The sequence below is a fragment of the Nyctibius grandis genome, chromosome 4 (assembly GCF_013368605.1).
Source record: "Nyctibius grandis isolate bNycGra1 chromosome 4, bNycGra1.pri, whole genome shotgun sequence".
NCBI classification, from domain to species: domain Eukaryota; kingdom Metazoa; phylum Chordata; class Aves; order Nyctibiiformes; family Nyctibiidae; genus Nyctibius; species Nyctibius grandis.
In genome coordinates this window covers 755421-783037 of record NC_090661.1, presented here as the reverse complement: position 1 = coordinate 783037, position 27617 = coordinate 755421, and the positions used below count along the sequence as shown (strand labels likewise).

At 48.9% G+C, this 27617-nt stretch overlaps 1 protein-coding gene across 2 annotated transcripts in view; it reads right to left on the bottom strand.

Annotated features, from left to right (window-relative positions):
- Positions 1 to 27617, bottom strand: part of CCDC9B (coiled-coil domain containing 9B) — a 39823-nt gene that overhangs the window by 3358 nt on the left and 8848 nt on the right. For both annotated transcript variants that reach the window (XM_068397732.1, XM_068397733.1), the window contains 8 exons: positions 22797 to 22946; positions 13849 to 13923; positions 11701 to 11885; positions 10490 to 10551; positions 9923 to 9976; positions 9137 to 9242; positions 5505 to 5562; positions 4336 to 5150 (listed from right to left, as the gene is read on the bottom strand). In XM_068397732.1, coding sequence (XP_068253833.1) covers positions 4368 to 5150; positions 5505 to 5562; positions 9137 to 9242; positions 9923 to 9976; positions 10490 to 10551; positions 11701 to 11885; positions 13849 to 13923; positions 22797 to 22946 — 1473 coding nt within the window. In that variant the 3' untranslated portion in view covers positions 4336 to 4367. The remainder of the gene's footprint in view (positions 1 to 4335; positions 5151 to 5504; positions 5563 to 9136; positions 9243 to 9922; positions 9977 to 10489; positions 10552 to 11700; positions 11886 to 13848; positions 13924 to 22796; positions 22947 to 27617) is intronic.

The window sequence follows — 27617 nt, the reverse complement described above, 5'->3', positions numbered from 1 at the left end:
TCAGGGCACGTCTGGGATTTAACGCTATTGGGAAGGGCCAGGAGATTTTCAGAGTTGTGCTTCGTGGTCCAAATATTGTAAAATAATCTGTTCTACAAGTCTGAACTGACTCCAGAGCCAGCTCTGTTTATTCTGCATCTATTTTATTATTAAAGGTTTCAAAAGTCTCTTTGTCAGCCCTGTGCTATTTAGTGCTGGTAGACAATTCTCTTTCCTGCTTCGCAGCATTATCCCTTCATACAGACACCACCTTTCTGTGCATGAGTGAGTCGTTACAGCCAAGACACTAGTGGGCTTGGGTTGGAAGACCTAATTTTGGGGGGATCTTTCCTGGGGCAGGTGCAGAGTTCCCAGAGACAATTTTGTTCTTAGTGGACCACTCGGACAGTCTCGTGAAATACCACAAGGCAAACTCAGACATGACATGTAAGGACCGTCTGCTAGACATCATTATACCAAGTTTTCTCACTTAGCTTTTTTGAAATGGAGAGATATATATATATATATTTATATATCTCAGCTGTTCCAACATACACTGTAAGGCCAGAAAAAAGACCAGTGAGATCCTGAGACATCTCCTGCCTAGCACAGGCCATTGGCTATCCCTGAATTAATTCCCATTTGAATTAGAACTGATTTTTTTAACAGAAAAAATCCTAATCCAGTCTAGATTTGCCACCAGTAGAAAAATTATCACTGCCACCCTTGATGAGTTTAAATATGTAAAGACAGCCTTTGGTGGAGATGCCTGTTGGAGCGGTTTAAGAATGTTTCTTCTCCTTCCCTGGTGTTTACTACCCCACTGTATTTATAGAGATCATCACTTTCTGCCTTCATTTTGCTAGACTAAACAACCCTTCCCTGAACACCCCTGGAGTCCTTCCCTGTGTTTCTTCAGTCCAAGTACATTTCTCTTGAACCATTCTCACATAATCCCTGTGTTTTCCACTGTTAACAGTGTTTTCCCATGTTGTGCCACGGGAAAGGCTTTCCATCTCTCCAGAGAGAGGTGTCAAGTCCTGCATTAAGCCGTACCACTCCCTAATTCTGCACGAGGAATAAACCCTCTGGTGTGGTGGTATGTGGTACTAAGATGTGCTCTGGGAATTTGAAATGCCCGTAGCATGAGGGTGGGCTCCAGAAGGTGGTGTGGGCTGCAGGAAGGACCAGGGAGGCCGATGCTATTCAAGTCAAGCCCTTGAGACCTCAGCCTGCCAATCCTAGGCCAACTTCCAAGACATAACAGCTGATGGTATCTTCTTGTCTCTTGAACTGTGAGGAAACTGGTATGTTCTTCGGTAGCTCCTTAACTGTATTGAGAAGTGTTGGTTTCTGCTTGTGCTGCTTCCTGCACCAACCGTTAGCGCTGGCTTGCATCAGAAAGCTGACCTCCCCTGACCTCCTCGATGAACCAGCACACAGGCCCTGCCTGCCCCACTCCTCTTTACGTCAGCCAGAGCTGCAAGGTCAGATCCCTGGAGCTGCTCTGGAAATCTACCCCCAGCTGCATTTTCTGTAAAGATGTTAAGATTAATTTTCTCAAGAGAATTCAGGGAAAAAGCTTCTGTGGTTTTTGTGTATCGTTTACTTCTCTGGGACTTGTTGGACATTCTCCAGGGATTCCAGTCCTGCACTTCGGGTAAATATTTATTCCTTGTTATTTGAAGCAAAGGATGAAAGCCCCACCACACTCTCTCTGCACAGCATCTCCAACTGGTTTGAAGGTGATGGAGATTTTTAGTGCCATAAATAGACAGTAGCAGTGGAAGCTGTGAAACCCACATGGTGGCTGCTGAAATGGATGAGCAGCGTCTGTGGTGGGGAGTGAACTCTGCCCATTACTGGGGGGGCACATGGGCCCCACAAAGCCCAGGAGCAGGGCGGGATATTGTTATCACTGATGGCTGATGTTTACTGCTGCTGCAGATACCTGCCGTGCTCTGGGGTGTCTGAGATCCGTGAACAGAGGGCATGTCCCTCGCATCAGGTGGAGTGACCTGGTACAGGCTTTTCTACCTAATGGGAATTCCACAATATAAACTTTTCAATGGGATGATATTTTTACATTCCTGTTGGGGTTGATAGGTTGTATTTTGCAAAACCACACCATCTGTTTCAACGCTGATTTCCCCAAAATCGTACTGTATCAAAACTGAACCACCCCTATTTAAAAACATAACAGTAAAACTTTCTGTTTTGAAAAGGTTTAACAAGGGCTCCAGTTTGGGTTTTAGGAAATATGAAATGGTGAAGCAGACACATTTCTGGTACATGCGTGGCATTTAAAAATGTCACTACACTTCATAGAATCATAGACTCATAGAATGGTTTGGGTTGGGAGGGACCTTAAAGATCATCTAGTTCCAACCCCCTGCCCCAGGCAGGGACACCTTCCACCAGACCAGGCTGCTCCAAGCCCCATCCAGCCTGGCCTTGAACACTGGGGGGGCAGCCACAGCTGCTCTGGTGTTTCCCAAGCAATGAATATTTTCAGAGAGCAATACCAGTCTCAAGTTCCAGCTTAGCCAAGCAGATATGTGAGTGCTTAAATGCAAACAGCAGGTTAAGTCACCTTCTCTTCTCCCAGACATAAGGCTTTGTTTGTAATTAAGCCTGCCTTAATGAATTCAGGGAGGAGTGATGGAGTAAAGAGCCGTGCTAAAGTGGACTCAGGGCCCTAGTACCAAACCATAGGAATCCCCATTGCTGAGATGGAAATGGACTACTGTAATTTATTGTTTCCTCTTAGCTGGTGTCTAATTAATGACTACTTTTCTCACCCAGGGTAACTTTAATTCCTTCATCCTCTACTTTTGTGTGGATTTTTGGTAGATTGGAGAGGCGTGGCCTGGACTGTAAACTCCTGCTGTGTGCATCCAGGTGTCTCTTAACATTTTCATAAATGCTGTTGGAATTCATTTCCCTCACTTGAAGGAATTTTAGTTCAAGCACAGAACCAGCTCCTGCTGCTTCTTGGCGTTTAGTCTTTTTTAAATAGCTGTAACGCTTGTGCTTCTCCAAGCCTTTTGTATAGCATTGGATTAGAGTGAAAGTCTTTTTGTTAGCAGCTTAACCACTTCATCCCTAAGCTCATTTGTGCCTCTGGGATGAATACTGAGCAATACCCGGTGACAAGCTGCTGGCTCGGGGGCTGAAGAAAAGCCTACTGGAATCAGGGAAAGGCACTTGGTGGGGGTGATCTGCCTGCCTAGCCTCGAGCAGCTAATTGCCTGCAGTGCCTGCTTATGGATATAGCTGCTGCCTCTCTACTTAAAGGATTGAGCCAGGAGTATCCTAAGAGCAATTCAGGTCTTAGGCAAGCTGGATTGCGTTCTGGAAGTGCTCATCTCTCTCCTTTGAAGAGAAACGAAGCCCAGATTTTAATTTAGGTGCCTCTGTGCTCAGCCTGAGATAGGTGGAGTGAATTGCAACCTCAGTGCCTAACCTGGTGGTAGAATCACATCCTGACTTACTGGTCTGATCTGGCACCTGTGGGTATGATGTCCTGACCTGTGGGTGACATCGGCTGGAAAAAACATGTCTTGCAAAGGTAACTGCCAAAGAGCCCCTACACTCTCTCCTTGCCCCTTCCTCCTAATTTTGACCTTATTTTTCTGCCTATCATACTTTGTTCTTTCTCCTGGCTTTTCTTGTTCTGCATTTGCCTTTCTGGAAGAAACAACTTCGCTTGAGTAAAACCTGGAGCTTTGCTACGTAACCAGATCTGTTTCTCCTCCTTTCTGCTTGGTTCGTAGGCCTTTTCAACAGGAACCATCTCACCCTTTGTATTTACACACTGCCTCGCACATTAGTGTTACCACAGGTATAATTCAAAGTGTAGCACTCACAGAGCTTGTACTGGGAAGAGAATCCCACATGCAGTCGACCTTCTTCAAACTGCTGCCCACAAGGTGGGCCTCTGGAGCTTTGCAAGTGTTTTGGGAAAGCGACCACACTGACCTTAAGTTGTTCTAGCTGTGATCACCCCAGATACAGAACTAAATTCATCCAGCTATCCTTTCTGAGGTTATCCCTCCCCAGGAATAGGTTCAGTTTGTGCTCTGACTAATCCATGTCACCAACCAGACTCAGCTGTCCAGTTTTCTGTCCAAATTTTCCTGTCTGACTTTCCATCGTTTCCCCTCCACTCCAGGGCAGGTCTTTGTGATGCACAAATTTAGACTACCTGAGGGATCCATATCACAATTAACACTTTTGGATAGTTATCTGGTATGATGCCGTTACGGCCACAGAAGATGGAGTTGTGGATCTGTACTACAACTGAGAGTTAATGGGATAACAAACACACCATGGGGAGTGTGCTCAGGAACTCACCTGCTGTCTCAGGCAAGCCGGTACAATCTTTGCTAGTTGAGAGTGTCCCCACTGTCCTTGTCCTTGCAATCCTCAGGCCGGTCCCCTTCCCTGGACTGTGTTTTTGCTGTGTCCTGCTCAGACACAACAGTCTTGTCAGAGGGGGCTCTCCTTGGGGGCAAAGGCTCTCCTCTGTGTTCAGTGCCTTCAGCATCTCCATCTCCTTTCAGTGCAAGTGTCTTCCCCTGCAGGGCAGTGTCTTGGGTCACTTCCTCCCCTCTTTTTCTCACCAGCTGTCCTTGACCTGCATCCAGTCTGTCTCCCCCTGCTGTGTCCAGCTTTCCTCCATGGCTGTTTGAAGAGCCCTCAGTGGACTCCTGTTCTGAGGCTGTGTTTTTCTCTAAGCCAGCTCCATCTAAATTTGCTCCCATGGGCAATGACAAGGTCTCCTCACTGCCGTGTCTGGTGGCTTGCACAGTGCTTGGAAGGCTGCTCTGTGAAGCAGTGCCGTTAGTGTTCTTCTCCTGAGGGATGTCAGCAGTGCCAGGCTTCCCACTGGCATCTTCCCCAACGCCTTCCTTGCTTGGCTTGGGCCCTGGCTCTGAGTCACCTGTGCTGGCCACAGACACCTCCGTGCTGCAGCCCTTCGCTCCCCTCCGCTCCTCCTTCTGGCCATTGTGGGCAGACTGGCCCTTTCCACTTCGTAGCCTTTGTGATGAGGAGGGCCCATGATCTTGCAGGCTTGGCTGTTTCACCTTCTCCTCCAGCTCAGCTGTGCAATTCTCTTCCACTCCCTCCTCACCTCTGCTCTTCCGCTTGTCCATACCAAGGCTCGCCTGAGAAAAGAAGGGGACATTTAGTTCAGCTTATTGAAATATTAGTCTATGGTATTCCTTGTCCATGATGGTTCCCAAAACTTGGGGAAAAATTTGCAGAAGCTATGAAAGGAAGTAAAAGGATGTAGGTGGAGCAAAGAAGTGTTCAGGGACCAGAGTAAGTGGGGTTGTGCTGACAGAGGGTCAATGCAAGAAGTGAAGTTGCTCTCATATGCCATCTGGAGAGTGCTAACGAGGGTTGTATCTACCCCAACATAGATGACTCCCAGCTCTGCACTGGCTGAGAGCCCCCAGCTTTCCTGACAGTGCATGTTTTGAGAAAACTCAGCAGCCACCCTTGACTGATGAACTCACCTGGCTGTCAAGGTCATCCTTCAGAAAAGACATGTCCTCGCCTTCTTTTGCATCCCATCTGTCAAGAAAAAAAATTCAGAATTTAGGCTTTCAAGTTGTCATATGGCAAAGCCACTCTCCCTGCCTGACACCCAGGTAGGAACTTCTACCAGGGCCAGGCATTCCTTGTCTGAGCCCCTTGACCAGGCAGCGAGAGATAAAGGTGGCAGACATAACTGGTCCAGTTCCTTTTGGCACCTGCAAAGCACTCAGCCCGTCCAGAGACACTCATCCGAGACCACTAAATCTTAACGAACTTGTTGTTGTAATTCTAAATGTACTGAAAACATAAAATCTAATTGCCAGGACAGACAGCTGTCGTTAGACTAATAAGATATATGGTTTGCTTATGTTGATGTGTGCCACAGTCTCGTCCTGCTTGCCTGACAGTGCCCAAGTGTCCCAGATCTCCACAGAGACAGACAGTGAAGGATAAAATTACTTTGAAGTAGCTTGGGAGGTTTGAGACTGGGACATGTGCAAGCAGACTGCAAGAATGGCCGTAAGGATCAGGCTGAAGATCCAGCTAGCCCAGGCTCTCCTCCCCTCTCAGCATCACCAGCAGATGCTTAGAGTTTGGAAAGAGGGCCAATGTGTTCAACACCTCCCCACTACCCTCCAGCTTCCAGAAACGTGCAGCTCTGGGGTTTCCTGAGCCTGAGGTGGTAGCTCTGTGTTGAGTCATGCTTAGTAGACAGTCCCTTCCAAGGATTTGTGTAAGTGCATTTTGACCCCATAATAAATTTGCAGCAGCTACAACATCCTGTGCCAGAGGGCCACAGTTTAAAGGCTGCATGATGAACTGCTTGCTTTTGCTTGTTTGAATTTGCTAGGATGAATATAAATCTGAATTTGCCCGTGCAGTGCCCATGCCGTGTCCCAGCCAGGAGAACTGGGCAGGGAGTAACCCTTACCTTCTCAGATGTGTGCCTGGTGAGTCACACACACACACAAACATTTTATATATATATACACACACATATATATAATATACACATGTTTCTCCTTGCCCCATACTCTTAAAACACAACATGTGCAAACCTGTGTGAGATTTAATTCTTCTCTAGGCAGCCTCTGCTGGGCTTATTGGCCTCTTCATTTGGCAAATCTGGGCCAAGGTACAAAAAAATGAAAATACACATTGAGGTGACTGAAGAGTCAGGCATTTCCAGAGGCAAATGTGTTAGTGACCTCATGTGCCCTCGTGGAAATTGTGTGGGAATTACCATGACAGGCTCCACCATACAATCCCACTAAGCTGCTTCACACTGTCTGTTTATCTAGCAAAGTCCTTCGGGCAGAAGTGAATTGCATTTGCGAGCACCTCAAGGCTCTCTCAGCGTGTGGAGCTGGGTACCATGTCCTTGATGATAAGACAGAGGGCGAAGCAGCTTGGAGCAGTCCTGGAGGGCTTGGTGACAGACCCAGCCCCTTTTCTTGGAAGCAGCCCCCACCACTGGGGTTGTATTTGCAGTGGTGCCCTGCAAAAGCTCTGCAAGTCAGGCTGTGGGGGTAGAGTTCATCGTACATAGTCAACCGTGTTAAATTTCAGCATGGGCTGCCCTCGTGATCACTCCCCCTCTGCACTCAGCATTGATGCTGGTGGCACCAATGACTGCTTTCCCCACACAGATTCTAAACAGAGGAATGACTTGCTGACTGCAGGTTTCTGCCTCTCCCTGCTCTGTCTGCTCCACCACTGCACGGCTCCCGCAGAGCCAGCCCAGAACAGACCACCCCCACAGGTCTAAAGATAGCCACAACTAGCTAGACAGCAATTTTGAAACATTCAGCATCTCTGCCTGGCATGTTCCTCCTCCTCCTCGTTACCACTCACCCACCAGAGTGTGTTATTAATCTCTAACATGCAACGAAAATACTCAGCACATTCCCTAGCATGGCTAGTGCTAGCCATGACAGATGCTCTTATGGGAACTTGGCTCCAAATTCCTCATGGGGTAAGGTGCTGCTGGGAGTCACCACCAGGTGCTCCACATGGGTCTTACCACTGTTGTTGGGTTGCTTGGGCTTAAATGGGAGAGGAGTCTCTAAGTGATAAAGGGCAGATACAAGCGAAGGTCAGGAATCCTGAGCACCCCACAGGCTCCCTGAGCTGAGGTTTGAAGTGAAAGGAAGAGCTTCAGGAATGGCTCTTCCCAAAGACAAGCAGTGAGCAAAGGATGCTCTTCCAGCTTCAGGGACAAGATTACATGATCAGAGAGTCACAGGGTCCCTTCCCTGGTGCTGCAGTCAGCGGCTGGGAAGGGCGAGCAGGAGCACAGCTCATCAGCTTCTCTTTCCCAAGTAGATTTGATTGGGGATGGAGCTGAAGAATGGAAAGACCTGGAATGTCACTTACAAACAAAGCTAACGATTATTTGCATACTGTTCATCTTATTTGTCATCAGTTTATCAGAATTAAATTTAATTTTTAAAAGTGTGATTGACTAACAGTGCTTAGGAAGACAGAAGATAACCCATCTTTACGCTGTAAGTAGATTCCCAGTCCACAGCGTAACTAGCTGAGTTAGGGCTGCTCAGGTGCAGTTCCTCAAAGCACAGCCCCTGGAAACAAAAGCAATATTAAAAAAATCTCCAAGCTTAACACAGTGCCAGGGTCTGCATATTAGACCTACTACTGTCCTGCCACCGCAGAATCCTGCACACCCAGAGCCTGCCTCACACGCTTCAGTTCAGCCAAGTGACAGCAAGCAGCAGCTGACCTCCAGCCAGCTCCTTTCTTGTCGTTAATGCTGAGTGTCCCTGTGAAGCACGTGTCTGTGCGTGGTCATAACTGCCCTGGGTGGTTGAAGAATGCTAAGTTAAAAGCTACTGGAATGGTTTTGTGTTCTGGATAAATGAAGAGGCTTGGGGTGTGTAATCAACTCTTGGTCCTTTTGGTGCCCACTAAAGGGCATGGCAGTGCTGCGAAGACGATTACTGTTATTAAACCATCAGTGTGGCTCCAGGAAACTGGAGACTGCACTGAAATTTAATTATGGAGAGCAGCAGGGGAGGGGGGCCCCTGGGAGGATGTGGGCGAACCTGTAAAATGCACTTAGTTGTGCTGATATTCTGAAATTACTTCTGTGCAAATCATTGCTGTGTGCTGCCCACAGCTGGCAGGAGCAGGCCACTTCCCTGCTCACCAGGTCAGGGATCGTTAAGAAGAAGAGACATCTGTACCACAGCATCAATCCTAATTGCTATTGGTTCAGTTGAGAACTACCTTCGGAGGCTGCTCCTCCATATCAGCAGTGCCTGGAGGTCAGATAAGACGTGTTCAACAGCTTGCTGGGGCATGTGCCAGTGCTGCCCAAATCTGGTCCCAGAGTAACGCTGACCCCCCTGGGCTGTTCCGCAGAGCTGATGCAGGGGGTCAGCACAGCGACGGTGCACCCCACCAGTACCACAAACCCCACTAGGTGAAGTCCTGCCAGACATGGTCCCAGCCAGCGTGGACTCCTCTGAAGAGCTGCCGTTGTGGAACAATATCTCTTTTTGTCTGTCCCTCTTCACAGTCAGGGAAGGAATGAGACCTGGACATGCATATCACAACCACTAGCTCGCAGCACTGCTGCCAGCCTCCTTACCTCCTGGCTCTGCCCGTCAGTCTGTCCTTCCCTTTGGCTCGGCTGCTCACAGCAGGTACTGCTTTCGGACCAGGGTCGCTCACATTCACTCCACGCTGTCCTCCACCTAGAAGACAGGTGGAAAGGCCATGCAAGAGCAGGCAGAAGCAGTTGATGGACTGCTGAAGGGGCCAACATCCTTGTATCACTGGAAAATGCCTCTGTAGGGGGAAGCCTCTGAAGCTGTCTGTACACTGTACGTATATTTTCTACAGCAATAAATACAAATGGATAGTTTAGGGGCATTTCCTCTGCATTTTTTAGTCCACATTCCAATTATAACTTTAAATCTTATTCCTTGGATACAGACTCCCTTGTGCTGTACTTAGAAAACGTGTTCTCCCTTGCCCCACAGCACAGACTGGGAGGTTCAGGTTGGACATCAGGAAACATTTCTTCTCAGCAAGGGTCATTAGCCATTGGAAGGAGCTGCCCAGGGAGGTGGTGGAGTCACCATCTCTGGAGGGGTTTAAGAAAAGCCTGGACATGGCACTTAGTGCCCTGGTCTAGTTGCCATGGTGGTGTCAGGGCAATGGTTGGACTCGATGATCCCAGAGGGCTCTTCCAACCTCATTGATTCTGGGATTCTGTGACCGTACCCCCCAGCTATGAGAGCAGCCATGTGGTACATCCCCTAAAGGCACCCCAAATCTGTGAGAGTGCCTGGAGAGAACTCTCTCCACGAGGGCGTATCAGAGGTGCTGACATTTAGTGGGGTGACACAACGGAGCCGTGTGGTTTACTCACCTCTCCCGTCGGGAGGGAAGGACCTGTTCTGGAATTTCCTTGCGTTTCTTCCCCCTGAAAGGACAAAGCAAAGCAGGCACAGAAGTGAGTGAGGTTCTGTACTGGGTGTGCAGCAGAAAGCCTGACGTTCAAATAGGGTGTCACAAGGGAAAGCTTTGTTCTGCCAGTCCATCTCCTGAGAAACAGGAGTCATGATGGACTTATGCTAGTAAGGAAGCCAGCACGTGCCACAGGGATCAGAGATGATGTGCTCTGGAATAGGATTGCCTCTCAAACCAGTGTCTGGGAAACGAGGCAGTGCTGAGCCTCCGTATGGTGTTGTACAAGGTTACAGAAGCCACTGCTCTCCCTGGAAAGGTAAAAAGCACTAGCACCCAGCCGCTCAAATCCCATCCCCTGAGCACTCTGCAAAGCAGAGAGGGCTGAGACCCCACCACTGCACTCAGAGGCGTTTGCCCAGGAAAGCAGAGTTTCACAACTGAGAGCCACGACAGCTGCTGTGGCGCTGGGGTTCGCACGATCAGCATTCACTAGCATCAGGACAGAGTCTAGGTGTCCCTTGCCAACCTTTCTTATTGCTGGGATTATCCAAGGCTGGCTCCCCATCCTTAACAAAGTCCTCTTCAAACCTGCAGGTTAAAAACAGGCATTGTCAGACCTGACCGTTCTCCTCCAGCGTGCAAAAGCGTGGGCAGGAGACCTCGAGACAACGCAGGCTCCAGCCTTCGGCCCTTCTGCACCTGCCCACTGGCAGATCTGTGCAGGTTTATCAGCAGGAGCTGCAACTGCATGCACTACCCAGGAGAAATGAGGCTGTGAGGCAATTCTACCCCAAAGGAGAACCTCTAAAACCTTTACATCAGTACCCATACGTGTATATTTAATTCTGTGAACATCCATGAAGCCTCTGGATGCCTGTAGTGTAGCTGTACCATGCTCAAATGCAGCTTCCCAAGCTTCTAAACACAATCTGATGTAGCTTCAGGACTTGTCATCTCAGATCAGACCTGTGGATCAGGCTCGTTTGGTTGGTTTCTAATCCTGCTTGTTTTGTATTATGGCTTTTCTCTTAAAAATTGATATATGAGAGAACAGTAGGGCTCAGAGCTGTCTTGCCAGCAGCACTCAGCACCCACTGAAGCCAATTCACCTCTAATTACCAGGGTCTCAGTGACTGAAAATCTATTTATTCGGTCCCATTCCTCAGCCAAAAGGTTGTCCCATCTATCTGCCCTGCACAAACGCTTTTACCAGCAAGCCTATGTAACACTCCCTAACTCCACACCCCATCGAAACCTTGTCCTGCTGCAGGTGCCAAGTCATCCTCCAAAGCTGCCTAGCTGGTGTGACCCAGTTGAACACACACAGTTAGAGGGACAGTGTTTAAAGCGGGGAGGTGTCAGACCCCATTAAGAGCTGTCCCACGTGTGGAGATGGAGAGGACCCTGCAGATGTGGACTGAGCATTGATTCATGGTGTCCTCCCTCCCATAGCCCAAGTCCCGCTGGGATCAAAGGCAGGCCGTCTGTGTCAGCACACAGTATCTCCTATCAGGGTAGGAGACCTCATGTCAGAAAGAAAAGACAAGAATCACTCTGATATCTGGTCCCACTGATAGACATGGTCCGGAGGAGAAAGAGACAGCAATGTGGATTTGGTCAGGGAGAGGCACATGACAGCATGGGATTTGATTAGCAATGAATATCTGCACAAGATCTCATCGCTGGCTTTAGAAGGCCTGCTGCAGACAAACCACCCCAGGACCGTGGAGGACCTACATGTGCTCTGACTTCTCCATATCCCAAGCCCGTCGCCACTCGCCCTTCGCGTTCTTCTGACGTGCCAGTCGTTCCAGGTCGATCTGATCTCGCTCCCTCTTCCAGCGTAGGTACTCCGAGCGTTCCCGTCCAGTCATGGGGAAACTCAGGTCTCCAGGGCTCTTCTGGACTGACTTCCCACCATCCTAGCGGAGGCAACAGAGCTTCTTGTTAATAAAAATGCCCGGAACAGCTGCATTCAATGTACTCTGTACTGTCACCACCAGAAACGCTCAGTAATGTTTGAAAACAACTTGGAGCGAGGTTAGTTTCTCTCTCTAAAGTGATGTGCACACAGAAGGGCTCTGCAACATCTCCCAACAGAGTCTAAGAGGTTGAACTCTCATAGAACATGCACTGGGCTGATGAATCACCCCACCTGAAGACTTTGGGAGACTTAAATCAAAGTTATGCCTAAGAAATCCTTCACACTGGCAGGGTTGAGAAGGAAGATGGCCTTTGTGGCCACCAGGCATCCCTAGGAGCCCACTGTCACAGAGCTGGGGCCGACCCTGTGCCCAGGGCACACAGTACTGCAAGTGCCAAGAGCAGCATCCTTGGAGCAAAGGGGCTCTTCACCTTCATTGCTTTCAGCCTCTGGGTTTATCCCTCCTCCTCATGATAGACTAGTTAAGGGCTGCCACTGTTCAAAAATACAAAGCTTAATGAAAACATGGTTCAGATCTGATGGAGCATGTGAAGAGGGAAAGGTGGGTAACCCAGCTGTCAGGTCAATGGACATGGTGGGAACAGGAGCCAACTGGCCATGATGTGCTGTCAAACAGCACTGTGTAGTGAACAGCTTAGTGCAGAGCTGAGTCCTGGGGTGCTAATTACCAGTGGATAATTCATCGCTTCATGCACGTGCCTTTCCACATCAGCCACCCTCACCCCTTCCCCAAATAGGGATTAACGTCTCAGCATTGCACTGCTGATAAAAGCAGAGCAGCGGGGAAGGAGTGACTGAAAGCCCTGTTACCAAGGAGACCCACCTGCGTGGGCCCAAGATGGGGTGGCAGTAATTGCTCCTCCATTCGTTAGCCAGCAGGAGCTGGGGGACCTAAGGCTGCATCCCCCATGAGATGAGGTCTGCAGAAAGGCAAGGCACACCAGGGCAAAGCAAGGGCAAGCACTGGTCCCCGGGTTGGGGCACAGGCCTGGAGATGCTCCCCACAGCTTCCAGCCCCGTGGCACGGTGAGGCACAGTGGGTGCGGCCATGGTGGGTCCTGAAGGAGGAGAAGCCTGCAAGAGCTGAGCAGCACATCCCTAGTGAGAGCAAGGTTCAACCTGCAGAGCTGGAGGATAAGGGAAGTGCCCTGCGCCATTACCTTGTCCTTTAGCAAAAGGGAAGCCAAAGGTGAGGGAAAGCCTGAGGCTGGTGCCTGTGCTCCCTCATGGGTAGGTGCAGCAGTGGCTGTGGGGCCCACGGAGCAGGGGGAGCTGGTCCCTGACCAGGGGCTCACCTCAGTTGCGGCACAGCTGTGGTTAGCTGGACCACAATGCTCTTGTGCCCCCCTTTTCTGCTCTGGGGGGCTCAGCTAGAATTAATGTTTAAGAGCCCATCTGTGTCCTCCTAATGAATCACGTTGAGGTGGGACTATTCAATTTGTGCTCCATTAATTAAGAGCATCTGCAGGCTCGGGGGAGCCAGCGTGTCCTCCAGGGTTTGCATTATCCAGTCAGTGCTTTAATTTACCTCCATCCTACTCAGCTCCTGCTGAAGTGAGGAGCTGTAGCTAATATGGCCTGAGCCTGTCAACCCACAAGCAAATGGTTTTGGGAGAGAACCCACCCAGGGCTGTGCTGCCACACGGGTGAGCACGTTACCCTTCATAACACCCCTGCTGCTGTGCTAGGGACTTAAGCAGCCACGACAAGGTGTGAAGGGCAGGTCCCCTGTCACCTCTTTCCAGCACTGTTTTGCTTCAGGTGTCTTAGCTGCTCAGCAAAGCTTTGGATGATGAGAAGGACAAACAGTGGGGACCACACCACAACACATTGCTGCTTCCTTTAGGACTGAGGCAACTCTTACTGGTGGGGAGGCACATCCTACTGGTTTCCTCTTTCAAGACAAGGGATCCCCCAAAGGCACACGGGGCCCCACTCACCTTCCGACCGTGCTCACTTTCTGGGCCTCTGTCACTGTCTGATCTCCTCTTCTCTGCTGTTCTCCTCTCCTCTACCTGCAAGAGCACAGACACAGGAATTATTTCAAGGATTAAGCAAGGACTCCTGGCAGGGGAGTCAGTGCCTGACCCCGTGCCCACCAGGCTGTGTAAGAACTGCCCAGAAAAGGTCAGCAACAGAGGCAAGATTGGTTTCTGGGGCTCTGAATCAAACTGATGTGGAAAAAAAGAAGTCAGAACGTAAGGGATGTATGAGAAAAGCAAGAAAAAGGGATGTATTCCCAAAGGTCCCTCCTCCTCCCAAACTAGGGGCAGAGAGGTGTCCTGTATGGTCCCATTTCTTTCCAAGGCAGACTAAGGTTCAGGTACCTTTTCAGATTTTGGCCAAAGAGCCAGCTTACGATTCAACTGGGAGCCCACCTAAGATGCAGCTGAAAGCCAGCATGGTAAAGTTGGGAGAGATTTTTGTCCCTGTCAAACACGGTGCCCTTCTACTGGAGTCCATCCCTGCTTCCACTGGGTTTAGCCATGCTGCCACCAGATTTGCAAGCTCTGCTCTAGCGTTGATGTCCCCCTGCCTGGCAGGAGGTGAAAATTAGCCCCTCCATCTTAATGAACTACACACACTAAACGTGAGGCACGCCACGAGCCCGGCAGTTCTCTAGACACAGCCATGTCAGAGGCCAGGGTGGGATCACAGTGGGTCTTAGCAGAATAGTCTGCAGGGCACAAATATCTTTTAAGAAAGGCTTTCTGCCCTGGTTAGAGTATTGTGGGTGCCAGCGGGAGGGCTGCTTGCTGTTGCATGTGCCAAGCAGACGAGGGCAGGACACCAGCCTGCCCCCCACGCTGCTGAGCCCCTCAGGGCACTCAGGGCAAGGGGTTGGTGCTTGCTCAGGCATCAGCCCTGAGGTGGCCACATGCCTCTGTTAGCAGCTCCCACTCCCACCCAGACGCTGCCATAGCACGTGGTTTGCGGCACGGCGGCTGCCAAGTGGCACAGCATTTATCCCTGCCTCCCCCCTGTTTTGTAACTGTACGTGGTAGCCCTGGGGCCGCCTCACACAAACCACGAGCAGAGAGGCCCTGGGGTGCTGCAGCCCCAGCAGCATCCCCAAATTCCCTTCCCTGCTGAACCGCTACGGGGCCGGGGAGCGTGTGGGGCTGAGATTATTGTGCTGCCGTTTTGCAGTGCCAAGCAAAACCAAAACACAAAGAGGAAAGTTGCAGCACAACCTGCCAGGTCAGCTGTTCGAGAAAGCGTCAGTGCCGTGGGGTCCAACCCAGCCTGGAAACAGGACTTTTATTCCAGGCATTTGCCAGCCCCACGTTTAACCCAGCCTTACGGGGCTGGGTGCGTGAAACTCGGGATACCAGGATTAATACCTGCCCGCTCTGCCCAGCCTCCTCCAACCCAGCCCCACTGCAGCCAGTTCCCACGTACCCGGTGGGATCAAGCAGGGGACAGTCTTTTGGGGGATCACACACATGTGCTAAATCTGAGGCAGATGGGAAGTGTGACCATATAGCCAGCGCTCATGGACAGTGGTCTGACTGGTGTGAAGCTGGTGTAGCTCCAGTACAGGTGGAAGCTTGTGTAAACAGATCCTTGGGAATGACGAGGAAGATGTTAGCTATATTGTCCTAGGATTTTTCAGCAAAGATTGGGGAAAAAATGCAGATGGGTCTGTGCTCAGAGCAGCCACCCCTCACCATATCCTGGCCTCTTGCAAAAAAAGGGGTTGGGATATGGTGAAAGATGATACTGGGTGTTTATTTCTAAAGGTTGCTGCGAAAACTTATGGAACCAAAAATGCTCCCCCCAGGCTCAAAGTTAATGGCTCGTCCAGCCCCATTTGAAGAACCAGTAGCGAGGGATCTAACGAGTCTCTGCAGCCCAAAACTGAGACCTTGCATTTGTAGAGAGATTAAAACAGCAGAAACCTGGAAACTTTGCTTATTGGAGGAGGCTGGCTGGGGAGCAAGGTGCAGATGGATGTTCAGCCTTTAAAGCAGCTGTAAAAGAAAATCACTGTTTTAGAAAGAGTACAAAGGAGCCAGCTGCTGCAGAAGAGCTGGAGCCCTTCCGTCCCTGGGGGAAACCTTGTGTGGGAGGAGAGACAGGAGAGAAGGAGCACTGATTGTCTTGGAAATGCCAAAGAGAGCTCATAATTGATGGGGAAACTGAGGCAGGGAGCTGCATGGGTGTGCTATTGTTTCATCTGAGTCTGCATATTTCTCATGGAAGCTCATGCAAAGAATGATTCGGTTTGGATCCTTTACAATGCCTGATTGTGTCCCCAAAGACGGGAACCGGAAAGCCAGAGCATCCGCACAGCCAGAGCACGGAGCCAGGGTGTGCGTAAGCTGCGGGGGGAGCAGCGTGCCTCTGCCTGTCTGCAGCCCAGCGCAGCTTGACTGCAGCCCTGTCTCTGCCCAGGAGCAGCGAAGAGTGAGTCTGCACCCAGGAGATGTGCTGGGACGGCCCGGCTGAGGGACTGCGCTGCTGCTCGCGAGACCCAGGAGAAGATGCAGCTCCTCGTGGCTGGCCAGCGCTGGAGACCTGCCCCCCAAAGCTGGCTGGTTTGGGGCACCAGCTCCTCAGTGCACACCACAAATCACTGCCACAGGGACGCTGTACGGCTCTGCATCCTTTCACACCCCTCCCTCAAAGCCAGGCTGCCTTTTTCCTTAGTCTGCTTCTATTTTTGCTCCTCAAAGGGCACTGCGGAAAATAGAGAGGACCAACCAAATCGGGTTCTTTTGTACCAGGAGAGCAGGTCTGAGCTGGGCAGTTGGGAGCACACGGTTCGCGTTGCCCGTGCGCTTGCTCAGGAGCAGATTTTCGCATCCGTGCTGCCCCAGAGCTCTGTTAGCCTGTTATGACACACCCAGGCCATGGGGAAGCAAAACATGTTTTTCTCCTCCTTCCTCTTCTCCGCCCCCAAAATTATGAAATACGACAATGACATTATCATCCCATAGTTTAACTGTTCCTGCACAGCAGGGGGAGAGACATGAGGAGGGAACAAAAACCTAAAGCAGGCAGTGAAGATTATGTTTGTTTATTCTGAGATTTATGCAAGGATTTCTCAATTTCTCGGCCACGGAATGATCCTAACCAGGATACAGCCCTGGGACCCCAAATGCTCTCTGACACCGGGTTTGTCTGCCCTCCCGACGTACAGACACCCAGCTAACGTTACCATGCAATGGTGACAATGCTGATGCCATTTCCAGCCGTGTTAAGCGTTGTTTTGTACTAACAGTTCTCCAAACCAAAAGCTTTGATGGGCTTCGACACCTCTGGGCTACTTCCCTTCTTCTTACTTTAAACATAAGCACCGACAGATGTGTTAAATTAACCTTTTGGTACCCACTTCTCCAGGCACGTGTCAGCACCAGAACTGGCATTTCTTATTTTTGTAAGAGCTTAGAGCTCGTTTCCCAGTGCTCAGGTTCCCCACTGGGCAGGATTTTTGAAACTAGCATGTGAGAGGATATTTTTTCTAACTCTTTTGAAAAACGTACCTACTAATTGTGCTGCCTGAAGTGAGCTAAAGAGTTTTCAGCCGCCCTTTCTGCCTATATCTTCCCCTCCCATCTGCAATGTGAAAGCAAGTGTTTCTCCAGCCACGGGTTTGGTTCCTCTCCCATGCAAGCACGGGAGTCAAACTCATCTGTTAAGTCCCTGAAAGCAGCTTTTGTGTGTCTTGATTACAAACAGTCATTTCTGATACACCATCCTGGGAAAACTCTGTTAATAAAAGGACAATTTAAAAGCCCTGAAGCCCTATCAACTGTCCATTTAAAAGATGATTTGTAACCTGCTAATTAACCATTGTGCTCCACTGGTCCTGGGCTGCTGGCTCGCAGCTCTAATGTATTAATGATCCTGAAACTCTGCCAGAGCATGGAGTGGCTCTTTAGGAAAACCAGTGCTAAACACTAGGCATTACCCTCGGTCCTGCTTGCAGGGAGAGCCCTGATGCAGACTGAGGGGCAGCCAGGCAGAGGTGGGAAGAAAGATCCCCGGTGCAGCACCTCCAGGCCAGCAGCAGCACTGGAGGCCATGGAGTTGCATCAGTAGAGCCATGTGTTCTGCAAGGAGACAGGATAATTTGGTCCCTCCAGCCCTCTGTGCTAACAGAGAGTGGAAGAGTCTTTCACTGGGTAGAAAAAAACAGGCTTCAAGATGGCAGGGTAATATAAGGCACTGGGACTGTTTTGGAAAATAAAATAATGAGAACAACCTTTTTTCCCTTGCATTTCCTCCTTGGCAGCCTCTGACCCAGCTGTGTGCTGGGGCTGACAATGTGGTGCCAGCTAGCAGCACCAAGGGCAGCAAGAATGGGAGTCTTTTTTTTTTTTTAAATCGAATTTCATCATGAATAAAAATAGAGAAAAATGTGGGATAACGAGGATGCCCATCAAATGTTTTAATATGATGAATTTGGCAAGTGCAGAGAGGAGGAGGCAGATTTGACAGCGGCCAAGCTATGGGATGTGGCCGAAGGCAGAGGGATGGATGTGATCCTCTCTCCTAGGCACCGCAGGCCTCTGTGGGAGGGAGGACACAAATAACCCAGAATGAGCAGGGAACCAGCTGGGGCATGAGGGGAAAAACCCCACAGGACAGACCATGCTGGGATAATAAGGGAGGCTGAAAGCTAATCCTCAGCCTGGGCGTCTCAGCTCAGGTCCTAACACACAGCTACTCAGATGACAACACTGATATCCCACCAGGCTCTCCCAGTAGCTGGTCAATGTGGGGATGAAAATTAAGTTTCTCTTTTGGATTAACAACTAATTAAAGGATAGAAGACAAAAAGTGGCAAGAAAATGCCAGTTTCCATGGCAGAAGCTTAGCAGGGGTGTGCCGCTGGAACACACGCTGCTCAACATGCTCATAAATGGTCTGGAAAAGGAGCTGAATAGAGAGATGACAGTTTGCTGATGATACTAAATCATCCAGAGCAAAGAATGTAATTTGCCAGGAAAGAGCTGCAAAAGCTCTCTTGACATTGAATGCCTGCATCATAAAATTACAGATGAAATTCAATATCAATAATACGAAATAAATCACATGGAGAAAAATGCCCCTTCTTATATATACACACGCAGATTAATGAAGCCTGAACTACGATTAACACTCAGGAATGAAATTTTGGTGTTATTGTGACTAGTTCTCTGAAAACGTTAGCTCAATCATTTAGAAAAAAAGCAAACAAAATGCAAAGTTGTTGGGAGAAGAATAGAGAACAAGCCAGAACATTGTTATGCACTGAGTACATCCGCAGCTCGAATACCATGTACAGCTCTGGTCTTCTTGTATTAAAATATAGTAAAAATAACCAAGGCACAAACAAGGACAATGAGAGTGATCAAAAATTTAGAACAACTTCCTCACCAGACACATCTAAATAGGGTCAGTCTCTTAAGCCTGCAGAAGAGATGAAGGGATATGTGAAACGGGTCGATAAAATCGGTTGTGCTTTGGGAAAGTGAACAGGGGATGATCCATGTGCTGCTTCCCGTGACGCAGGAACATCGAGTGGAGTGATCAGGTAACAAGTTTGAAGAAAAAGAAGGGATGTTTCAACACAGCACGGCGCTTAAGGTTGCAGCTCCTGGCTGGAGATGTGGGGGATAAAGTTTAGATGGACTCCAAAAAAAAAAAGATGAGAATTCAGGCAGGAAAAAGCCTGTCAAGGAGAAAGATGCTGTTCTGGCAGAGGAGAGCCCTACCTTGGGGGCTGGTGAGTACGAGAGGGGAGGGATGGCTGCAGGCGTCCCTGATCTCCTGCTCTTTCCCTGACGCTGTGCTGTTGGCTGCTGCTGCAAACAGTGTTCGTGCAGACACTGCCGCACTCCCGCTGCTGTTAGAGCACAGCCCACGCCGGCAGGTCCCGCTCTCTGCGGTCCTGGGCTGCCTTTGGGTCGCAGAACCCTCCAGGGCAGGTTTCCCTGTTCACCAGCTGCTTTCCTGAAGTGATGCAGCGCTGAGCCGCTCGGCATCGCTCACATGCTTATTGCCCCCACAGCAGAGTCACGCTATAACCCTGCTGCGTGGGGGGAACTGAAGCCCAGGGCAGCCAGGGTTTGTGGGTGCCGTGATCCCACCAGTGCTGGGGGGATTCAGCCTCCATTTCCAAAATGAATCGCTGTATTCAACATCCCCGCGACACACACTGAGTTCTATAGGCTAAAATCATTTAATACAGCATTTTATACATTTTGGTGTTACTGACTCTGATCTGCCCTCTGCACTGCAGTCTTCCAGTGCCTCTTGGAGAAACACATCGTCCTGAGGCACAGCATGTGAGCCAGACTTGCCTGGTTTCAGTTTTTCAAGCACTGCGACTACCAGTAAAAAGAAGCACTTGTTCAAAACACTAATCCTCAACGCAGCTTAGGAACAGCTGAAGTGACAGGGTGGGCTGGACCAAATCTCCCTTGACTCAACCAGCCCAAGCTGGCATGATGTGAGATGCCAACGTGACCTGTCACTTCAAGCCCCATCTGCTTCTGTCACTGATCCTGGGAAAAGGCTGACCAAGTGCGGACGGAAGAAAGTAGCTTGCAGAGATGACCCTGAAATCCAACAGTTTAACTCTCCTACAGCCACGTCCTTTAGTCATGTTGTAAGGTGCCTGCGTGGCGAGAGCTGGTTTTTGTCCTGGCTGTTGTAGCTGTTGTGTGAAGTTACATAATTAAAGTAGTAGTATGAAGATATCTTGATTAACTAGGGATGGAACAGGGCCTGATCAGTCTAGGGAAATCACCAGGAACAAGGAAACCTGAGCTCCGCTGGACCCTGAAACTTATCCAACTGGTAACAGGTATCACAGAGTATAGAGTTTCAAACACATGGTTTGGTGTCTTTTTCTAAATTATAAAAGGAATTCAAAGAATAACAACAAATACTCCCATGAAAGCCCATTTTTAAAATAAGATCATTAACATGCTGAGGGCATATACTGCTCCTCGTAGTGTTGTTTGAAGCCTCCGTGCCTTTCCTGTGCTCCCAACAGAGATCCTTCCCTTGTTCAGCCAAGGCGTGAAGGCACCAAATGGCTCTGCACATCCTTCTCCCTGTGGCCATCAGCACCAGCAGGCTCGTGTCCAGCACCTAGCAGGCCTCCCTTGCAGCACGCTGCTGCTAGAAGAGTGCCTGAGCTTCAGTCCTGCCTCTGCCACCTGAGCCACTGGGTTTGGATTAAGCAAAAAAAAAGGGAAGACTTTAAATGAACTTTGATATCTGAGGAGGAGCAGTGTAGAGTTGTTTGCATTCCTGGGGATTAGCAGGATTACCTTCTAGCCCAAGATGTGTGAAGGAGAGCACTGTTGCTCTGTACAATTGAGGGAAGGAGGGCTGACAGAATTACGTGAGCTCCTTGCACTGCTATATGGAGGTAATTGCTTTCATTTGGAATGAATTTAAATGAATGAGCTCAAATGAATGGCAGCACAGTGGGAGCTGAAAGTAGCAGGAGCAAGACCCAAGACACCAGCCTCTGCTGAATCACCAAAATCAAATCTGCCAGGCGTCAGGGACGTCACACCCTCTTTGTGTTCTTCAGTGGTTCATGTGAAAATGTGTAGGCAGATATGGCTTTAAGCTAGCCCAGCTGCAGGCCTGCTCTCATACACACTCTGAATCTAACTGCTTTGGGGCCAACGTGAGCAAGGCATCGCCAAAACCACATACATGGACCCTCAGCCTCAAATTTCGTGTTCCATAATGAAAGCATATGAGAGATTACTCTTTCCAGGGCTGTCCATGCACTTAGAACAGGGCTCAGGTTCTGAAGCCAAAATCTAGGCACTCCTCCTGCTGCTCTCTCCTAGCACAGTCCCAGCCTTGATGACCTCAGAGACAAGTATTTAAACAAGCCCAGCAAGAGCAGAAGCGAAGACACTTGTCCTGCACATCACAGAATTACACTGACAGCCTCAAGGACAGCGACAGCACAGGCACGGTCAGGTCACTCATCATGTCTAGGTACGTTCAAGATGCCAGACTGAAACGGGCAACAGCCACCACGTGAACCTCTGGCGAATGGAGAGTTACCAGTGGCTCCATCAGGCTGCCTATGTGAGGTCCATGGCATTCAAAAAGCTGGTTGACAGCCACAAGAAAGGAGCACGTGGGCTTTCAGAGCCTAGGTAAACTCTGGGGAGGAGGAGAGGCTGAAGGGTAATGTGGTTGGTTGCTGTCCCAGCGAGGGTACTGCATAGGTCTCCCAGCGTTCCTGGGTGTGTTTGGCAGCTACACTAAGTGTTGTTTTCCTTCATAGCCTTTGCTGACCCTGTTTGCTGCAGGCATTCTTACTTTGTGCAAACTCTCAAACAGGAAAATATCACATGCCTCTGTGTGTGTAAAGAGGAAGGTATTTGCAAAGAAGTATTTGAAATATGTTTCAAGGATTAACAAAGTTCAGCCAGCTCACCCAGCAGGTTATGGCCAGGCACAGCAGGACCTGGGTTTAGAAGCAGATATTGCCCAGCTCTGTTAACTTTTAAGTCGTGCAGTGAGTCAAGTGGACAGCACTCCTGACTCAATCTGCTCTATGGCCCCAAAAGCAAGTTGGTGAGACACAGGAGGTGAGATTCCTGCCCCATAGCTGGCAGTGCTTTCATCGATCCTCCCAAAACAGCAGCTGATATTTCTGATGGACCCAGTATGTTTAACAGCCTTCTAGCTCTAGCTAGGATCACAGAGAAGGGAAAGGATTGTAGCCTTTCCTCTCTCACAGTGATGGAAGCCAGAGTTTTATGGTGACAGGCTCCACACTATTAATATATAGTCCCTCCCAATGCCCTGTTGCTGGGCTAGCTCCTCATCTGTCTCCATGGCCCTTCTCACACCAGCAGAACAAGTGGATGCCACTGATACGTCGCAGCCCAGTCATTTGCAATGCACTTACTTTTTCCTTGTTATCCATGGTGATGGCAATCTGCATCCTTCTCCCCCGGCGGAAAGCCACCAAGTGGTCTGTCTCTTCCTCGCTCAGGTCTGGCCCTCTGCCTGGGCCGGGGAAGCTCTCGGTGCGTTTCTCACTGACGATCCGCTTGCCCTGGAAAGGACAGGCTGGGTTAACAACACATCCATGAGCCCTGTGCAGTGCCCTTCCTCGAGAGCGGCCATCCCCAAGCTGCAAAGGATTTCGGTCTGGCAGAACAGAAACACGAGCCAGATAGTCAGTTGTCTTGGTTTATACAGCTGCCACCCTCGATACTTCAAGGAATATGTAATACCACATAGTCATGTTTAACTGAGCACAACCTAGGCAGGGTGGGATTCACCCTGTTCAGATGCTGACTGACGTTTTTATTTCAGACAGGCGAGCCATCCTGCCTTTGTGTCTTTGAAAGGAATGTGAAGTTGTCCTCTCACCAAACAACACGTCCCAATAAAATGTGAGTCTGCATTGGAGCACAAGCCTAGAGGATGAAGGAGAAGGGAAAGAGTGGTGTTTTTTCCAACCTTGCCCACAAAGCAGTTCCTACCCTGAAGTGTATTAACACTTGATAATTTATCATCTTCACAGCCATTGTGCGTTCATATTTCTGGAATGATTTATTCAGCAGTGGAATAGTTTAGAAAACTGATATATAAACTCCTTGAACAAGGGCAGTTTACCCCTTTCAGATATTATTTCCAGCTGTCTGTATCAGTTCATGCCTTTATTGCATGGATTTACATCTGGTTCTTATTTTGTTAATTATCTTTGTTGCTGGCTGAGCTCCTGCCAGTGCCCTCAGCCATCACTTCCACAAAATGAGCACATCTTTTGTACAAAAATACATACTTTTTCTCATTTAAAAGTATCAACTTTCAGTTCCATCATGTGCCTTTTTATTTTTCCCTTAAAAGGAAATGAGGGACTTAATAAGTCGTCTCCATCTTTATCTCTGATCTTTTTCCTTTCTCTACGTCTGTATGATTCCTCTGCTCAGCTTTACCAGGGATGAACAACCCCCAGAAGCTCCCCTCTCTAAGGGATGGTATATTTTCCTCTGTTTTTCTCCTTGGGCTTCCACACATACTGGAGTTTTGATTTCAAAGGAGCTCAAAATCTCCACGTATACTTCAGTGAAACCTGGGAACTCTTTGTCGCTACAAACTTGGTTTCAAAAACAACCAGCACGCACTGACCTCTGATTTGTATGGAAGCCTTGCAAGCATCAGTGGGTTTGCCATGACACATGATCTCAAGATGTCTTGCATTAGCCTCCTCTTCACTTGGCTCTGCCACAAGTGCAGATGTGAGCACGGAGGGAGCCTTGCTGCAGACAGCCTCCGTCAGCAAGACCTTTTTTATCGCTTGTGCAGTCATCAAGCTTCCTAACACATGATAAATGTTTTAGGAGGTGCTGGAGTATTTCCAGCATCAGACCTTCAGTCTCTTGTTTATTCTTGCACATCTGTATAATTTTGCTGGCTCAGCAGAGACAGTTCTTGAGTTAGTCTGGTGCATGCGAGAGGAGGAGCGGGTCCCTGCGCTGCCGTGGTTCTGTCTGCCAGAGCTGTGTGGGCATGGGGGGAACCTTTTTATACAGTCCTTGAGTACGTACAGCTCTGCTTTTAGGTTTCAGCTGGAGCTCCTAACAAGTTTTGCTGCCCTTAGCAGGATCTTTGCTATTTCTGCTTTTCTGGAAATAAGCGAAGCCACATGTTGCGTTCAAAGCAAGGATCTGCTGCCAATCTGTTCAATGCCATTCTAGCACTTTCCATGTCGTTCTGTATGTTTGTGTCAATGCAGCCTCCTACTTTGACTGCTGACGAGGACCAACATCTGTGAGCCATCCCTAGAGATGTCAAGATCATTTTCCTGAGAAAGTAAGATCTGATAGTCAAGAGAATATGCAATCATGTAAATATGGAGTACAACTGTCGTGGCACCTACCATAGCCAGAGGTTTATGGGTATCCTGCAGCCAGGATATATGTCCTGGAAAAGTGCTCATACCTATGAACTCTGTGAGCTGTTTTAAAGGTTTCAGTCTATGTCTGTCTTAAGAGGGATGTGATTTTATCCAAGACTGGGCAGAGCTTCTCTGAACTGCTCTGAAATCCTAGATTTACTCGCCCTCCACGAGTAGGGCGTGCTATACTGTCCCTAATTCCACACACCACTGCAGTCACAACCAGAACTAGGTAGGACAGACCAGAACTCAGGATTAGTCAGCCATGAAGCTCACAAGCACTTATGTCTTGGCTTTTAAGTGGCACCTGCCTCCAAATGACTGAATTGCATCATGTCCAAAGGTAACATGTTTCCATTGCCAGAACTATGAGCCAATACAAACACAGGATATTTTAAAATGAAAAGAATATTTCAAATCCTGTTTGCACTCTATGATTCATATTTTTTTTTCCTAAATTTCACTGTAACTGGAGACTGGAATTAGAATGGTCAGCACAGGATTCCTGCTTGCAGTCGAAGAAATCAGCGTGGTTTTTCTTTATGTCAGTGCAAATCAGTATTAATAGACACGGGTGGAACAAAAATTAACCTTTTGAATAGACTATCTTGGTCTTGCATTTCAGACCTAAGAGCTGGGCTGGATAATTTGAAGCTCCTGCCATCCTCTCTGGGTTCATGGGGCAATGACTGCGGCCACAAGAGTATCCTCTGGTCTCATTCATGTTGGCAGCTATGCTGAGATGATCTAGTAGCTCAGTAACACGGTATTAACATGGTCATTTTAGGAACTCACTGTGTATCAGCACTAACAGGACAGAAGTCTCAAAGTGCACTGCTGGATTTACAGGGAGGTGGCACCTTCCTTGGGCCATCAGATGTTAAAGGTCACAGTGGGAAGGCTGGCGCATTGGCAAAGCCATTAAACCCTGTGGTTTATTGAGCAGGTGGCAAGGAAGACTCAGGGGCTGACACGGGAAATATCTATTTAGCAGAGCAGGGATAGCTGAACATACCCAGGCTGGGAGACCACCAGCTTTTCTAGGTAACCCTCCCTCTCTCCCTCCCCATACTGCTTCTGGCTGGGATGCGATGCCTGAAGGCACATTCTGCTTATGTGACAACATGTGTCTTCTTTCACTTGTTTATTACTTTAAGAATATCAGTGATTTCCCAGGTTGCTTGTCCTACATCGGGAAATCCTGGCCCTTGGTGGGCGAGCTCCCAAAGCAAGGGATGTCAGACGAGGAAAACGCCCGTGCAGAGCCAAAAGGAACAGAGGACTAGGGCCCAAAGAGCCAGCAGAGCCTGGCAGAGCCACCTCTTCCCCTCCACGGGGCCTGTCCCAGCTCACTCGCTGCCTCCAGGAGGTTTGAGACTCTGGCACTAGTTATTTAGCTGCAGTCAGACAAAATTACACCGCTTTCCTTGTAGCAATTCACTGAGAAACCGTAACTGAGCAGTGCCCAGAATGCAAAGGCAGCGTTAAAAATACCTGTCTGAGGAGTGTCAGGAAAAAGAACACGAGGAACGAAGGAAAAACCTGGACTTCTGACCAGTTTATGCAATTTTCCAGCTGTCTTTCCTTTGGGATTTCTCACTTTGCAATGATTTGTGATATTTAGGATTGAATGTAAATGGTTTTCTGTACAGCCCAACAACTCTGTTGCTTGAACCTTGCAACGGTCAGAGGAAGGATGGTGACAGCCCATTGAGTCATCCCGGTGTCACCGAGCAAGTCTCTCCAGAGACGCCTGCTGAAGCCTTGCTCACTGGGACGCTGAAGTTACCTGCCCTCTCTTTTAATCTTCAGCAGCCCAGAGGATGCCTTAACGGGGCAGCAGCCACAAATAAGCTTGTACTTCATGTGATATCAAACACAATTTTGTCCAAAACCCTGATAATTTTTCCCCTCTCACCCATTACGGTCCTATGCTCTTTCTACTCACCCACTTTGAGAAGTATATTTCAAGTAACTGAAGGAAGGTTCTGGATTGATGCCACTGGTGCATTCACCAATAAATCAGTTTTCCTCTGTCATCAAGTCAGGCTGCTGGGTTGTGCTTTACACCAACACTCAGGACACCTTGGGGGGCTTCTAAGGCCTGTGAAAGGTGCTTAATGCAAGCAAATTCATACACACCATACAACAGGGAACTTGTGGGGAGCTTCCACAGAGGTCTGCATTGCCAGCAGAAAAATCTCAGAGGTCTATTAATTGGCCATGCTGAAAAACCGTGGCACAGAGCTTAAGGCAGCAATGTGATTTAGCTGCCAGTGCTTTGTGCTAATACAAATCCCCACCTAGGACTTGAATTCTGAGCTATAGATTATGGAAACGGCTCCAGGGGACACAGCCTGTCTGCGAGAGCCACTCGCTCTGCAAATGTAATTGCTTCAGATAGAGGCACCCCGTGCAGAGCTATAGCCAGGAGAAACCTTGGAGGAGACTCTCAAGTATCTCATTGGTAAAGTTCAGCCAGTAACGAGGATGGTTACATGTCTATGTACCCGCTATTCTAAGAAAAAACAGAACTTTTCCCCTTCCATCAGGAGGTGGTTTGGTTGTGCTGGAATGAGATTTCATCTGAAGGGCATGTTCACGCTACTGGTAATCTATCTGGAACAAAGGGAATGAGAAGCCTCAGTCCCTTCTCCTGAAAAATCCTTCTGAAAGGTGCATTATTTCCTAAACGATTCAGTTCCTTCAAGGTAACATAGAATGACTTCATAATGGCACAGTGATTGTGGCCTCTCTTCGTGGAAAGAAAGGGTAACTAGGTCACAGAGAAACAGAAATGAAAAGGCATTCGAGGCACAA